Source organism: Lolium rigidum, chromosome 7 (genome assembly GCF_022539505.1).
Source record: "Lolium rigidum isolate FL_2022 chromosome 7, APGP_CSIRO_Lrig_0.1, whole genome shotgun sequence".
Classification (NCBI taxonomy): Eukaryota; Viridiplantae; Streptophyta; class Magnoliopsida; order Poales; family Poaceae; genus Lolium; species Lolium rigidum.
In genome coordinates, this window is record NC_061514.1 from 71,545,428 (window position 1) to 71,549,658 (window position 4,231).

Genomic DNA, 4,231 nt, shown 5'->3' on the forward strand with positions numbered 1-4,231 from the left:
AACAGAAAATAGAAAAGGAGAAACCAAACCAAACCGACCTCGGGCGGTTCCAGATCCCGTTGTGTTCACCCCTCCTTCCTTCACCAGCAACCGCCTCTGCTGGATCTTCGGCGATCCGCATCGCCGCATCGTTGTTAGCCGAACCTGGATATCGCCGGTTCGCCGTTTTGCCTGTCCAAGCATTCTATTTTTCGTTCTTTCCACCATGGTTAAACCTATCTCGGTTCAATCTTTATTTTCGCCAGCAAGATTGCTATTTGGCCGAGTGGCATGTCACCGTCGATGTGCCGAAAGCGGCGTTCGGTCGTGGCTGCGTGCGGCATGGAGCGCCCGTGCAGCAACAAGCGCCCTCGACATACCTCTGCTGCCATCTCGGACGAAGCATCTAGCTGGGCTTCTCTCCAGGCAGATTTGGTTCGCCTGATCGGTTCGAGGGTGCTAGCGGGCGACCTGATGGACTACGTCCGCTTCCGGGCCGTTTGCCCCTATTGGCGGTCTAGCTCAGTCTGCCCACGCGGCCGCGGCGTTGTCGACCCGTGCTTCTACCCTCGCCGGTGGATGATGCTGCCCGAGGGCGACGGCCTCCACCCTGGTCACGGCAAGCTACGTGGTTACATCCGCTTCTTCAACCTCTCAACTGGCGACATCGTCCGTGTCATGCTCCCGCTTTTCAGGAACCACTGCATCCTCGACTCAGTCGATGGCCTCCTCCTGCTACAACGGGACGAAGACACTGTCATTCGCCTCCTCCACCCCTTCACCGGCGACATTGTAGACCTCCCGCCACTCGCCACCCTCATGCGTCTTCCTAAAGCCAACTTGAATGTGAGAAAGACCTGGTTCTATTTCAGAAACATCTGTGCTACCGCCGTCAGTGTTAATGCAGGTGGAGTCATCACTGTCATGCTTGTACTTAAGAAGCTAGCGATGTTAGCTTTTGCTACCTCCAAGGACCATCAATGGAATGTTCCAAGCTGGAGGCTCTCGCCAACTTGGAAGCCAATATCATTCCGAGGCAAGGTATACATGTTGGATAATCCCACACTTCGCAACCCCGATGGCCCTGGCGACACCCGGATTGTCCAGATCGACCCGCCCCAGTATTATGAGGGGATGCCTACAGGTTCCCCTACACAGAAGTTGGTTGCCACATGCCCGATCAGCAAAATGCGTGCCCCTCGCTACCTGGCAGAATGTGACTCAGAGATCCTGGTTATCGGGTTTCGTGAGGGCCTTTCATGTCACCCTTTAGTTTACAGATTATCTGACCTTATCCTAGACAGGGTTGTCCCGGTAACTAGTATCGGAGGCTACGCTCTGTTCATTGATGAAAGGATACTGAGTGTCAGCACTAGCGCCGTCAACATTGCGGGCGACTCCATTGTAAGTGCTCATCCCAGGGAACAGTATTTGGCGCAGCGCCAACTCGGGTGCTCCACATGGTCACAGGCAGCGGATGGACATATCGCAATCAATGGTGCTATATCGAGGCCCTATAGCTTAATTTACCATATCTACACATGTTGCCATCGTGCTTCTTGGTGAGCTATCCTTTATTTTGTTGTTCCTTAATCAGAGCCTTTGCTGTTACCTGTTGAGCTAATTGTTTTACCACCTATACCTACAGGAATAAAGGAGTGATTCGTTATCAATATCGCAATCATAACACGTGGAAGGTGAAGAGAAAATGGCGTGAGGGGGTAAGTTTGACCTGCTACCTTGATTCTATTCTAGTGCATGCTTTTCTGGCTCTTTCTACTTCTTCTGATGATGATCCACCGCCGGCCTTAATTAATAGATGTCTCGCTAACGAAATATTTTACTGGTATGAAAGTGAAATCAGCCAGTACATGTATGCTTGCTGGCCTAGCTAACATGACCTTTCATTGTCACCATTTTTGTATTTGCACATACTTTTCTTTACAAATGCTGAAAATATTACCTTTTGGTTATTAGTAACAACCATTATATTGTGAACTGGTGCTAAGCAATCATCCTTTGTTATACACACTCATGCAACCAACTTTGATCAGGCAACTTCAGACCCATTGTCTATAAAGAAACAATACAGAGTTTAATATCGTTTCTCACATCTTCTCCCATTTTGTACTATCCACAGAAAACGTAACCGAGTTTGAATTTGTGCACACTTGATTCCTGATGTTGTATCAACATAGTAGTTAGTATTTCCACCAAGAAAAATTAAATGTTTTGCTTAGTTTCACATCCAAGCAAAAAACCTTTTGGGGCAGAGGAAGGAGCTCATCACTTTTCTGTCTTCGTACTTCTTTCTACGTGTTTTTCTTCATTTTATTTGATCAGATTTTTACCTTTTTATGTGTTGTCCTTTCGCTAGGCATAATAATCTGTACCATGGAGGTGATGGCTGGATTTACTCTGCATCTTTACTACCACAGAAAGGATATGAGTCTTATTTGGGGACATATTTATCATTGTGTTATCTTTCTGTGACAGAGATGTTTCTCGTTCGCCATATTATTTGACCTTTTCTGTACTGCTAAATATATACTTTGTTGTTGTACATTTGGTCAGCTCGAAATTAGCATGTTAAAATAGCTGCACAACTATATATTATAGCTGTCACTGTCTTGACCATGGAGTATAAACTATCGATTTTGATGGCTAGTAAGACTTGAGGTTTCTTTCTCATTTATTCTCTGACAGAGATTTTGTAACTTATTACCCGCAATCTCTGCAGAAGTATAGCCCATACACAATGAAATATTAGGTGAAATGTACCAGAATTACAAGGGGCCTCCTTGTTTCCCAGGCACGTCCATGTTGCTCTCAGCGCGAACTGTAAGTCACTCCATGCCATCTAGTAACTCACTTTTTTTTGAGAGCATGCGCAAAACGTGCCTCATCTTTATAGAAGAAAAAACATAGCAATATACAAGAAAGCACATCACTGCTGAGACACACACGCCAACCTCCTCCGCCTAGGCCTACTCTCTCGCTATACCTAGTCTCCCTCCTCTCTTGGTCCTCTCCTAGAGGTGGAACTCATCTCAGATCTCAACCACCATTTGGTCCACCAATATCTGCTCCCTCACGTTTCCGAAGGCCCTCGCGTTCCTCTGCTTTCAAATCGTCCATGCCGTGATGATGACCATCGAGTCGAATATAAATACGGTGCCTATTCCTTCTCCATCAATTCAGAATTTTGGTTGAATTGGCTAGTGCAACAATCTTATAGTATCATCAAGGGGTCTCAAAGATGGGGTCTCAAAGATGTTGGTAATTGTTGGAGCGAGAATAACAATCTCCATGACCAGCTGGTGTGGGCAAGAGTGAGGAGTACTGTAAGGAGGGAGAACTGGTGTAGTAGGAGCTCGAGTAGTGACACAGAGGGAACCACAAGCAAACCGACACTATTTAGACGAGTCTCCTCACAACACTTTTGAGATAGGGACACGGCCCCGAGCAAACAACCAAGCACGCTGGGGCTCAAACTCCGGCGAAGGCGGGACGAGAACTCGTAGATGCGTTGAACTCCACACCTTCCCTCACAGTCCAGCAACACGGTCAAGTACCACCGACAACAGTGCATAGCGAGTCGATCTGGCGCCAGATAGCAGATCTTTGGGTGTAGAACTCATCAAAGTGAAATCCCACTACTGAAGAGCGTGCTCTTGACGGACCACAAACAAGTAGAGAGTCAACATAGGGCCGATAGCGCTGACAAAGGTGGGACCACATCTCAGAGGCAATTTTGAGACCATAAACTCAGAAGCAAAATAAGCCTGAACACTCTGAGAGAACGGCGGGAATCTTAGCATCCACCTCACACCACTGAGTGTACGCAGCCAAAGCATCACGATAAGCACCCAGAGCAGCTAAGTGCTGATCATAAGCATCATCCATCCTCGGCAGCCTTGGCTGCCTCCTTAGTAGCCTCGGTAGCATCAACAACAATGATCGGAGGCATAGGCGGATTAGGAGCCAGGGCAAGGCAGGCAAGAGATCTCGAAAGTGAGAGCACCCCAAAGTCGAAGACCATGCATATGGATGCGCATAAATGTAATAGAATCACCATAGTTAGTGCCATCGAAGAACCCTGAGCAGCGAGGAATGCTGACATAGCCCGATGAGGGGGATGCCATAGCAGAACACTTCTTGCCAGATTTTTTTTGCTAGACTCGCTCAGATCAAGTCAACAAAGAGCGCAGACGGCTGTAGAGGGCCGGATCGAGACAAGCCGGACAAAACA

The 4,231-nt window shown here is 47.6% G+C and overlaps 1 protein-coding gene across 1 annotated transcript; it reads left to right on the forward strand.

Moving 5' to 3' along the window:
* Nucleotides 1–321: 321 nt before the first annotated feature.
* LOC124671521 lies at nucleotides 322–1,633 on the forward strand. Its single transcript, XM_047207887.1, has 2 exons — nucleotides 322–1,383; nucleotides 1,628–1,633. The coding sequence occupies exons 1-2, from the start codon at nucleotides 322–324 to the stop codon at nucleotides 1,631–1,633; spliced, it is 1,068 nt and encodes a 355-aa protein (XP_047063843.1).
* The last annotated feature ends 2,598 nt before the right edge of the window (nucleotides 1,634–4,231 follow it).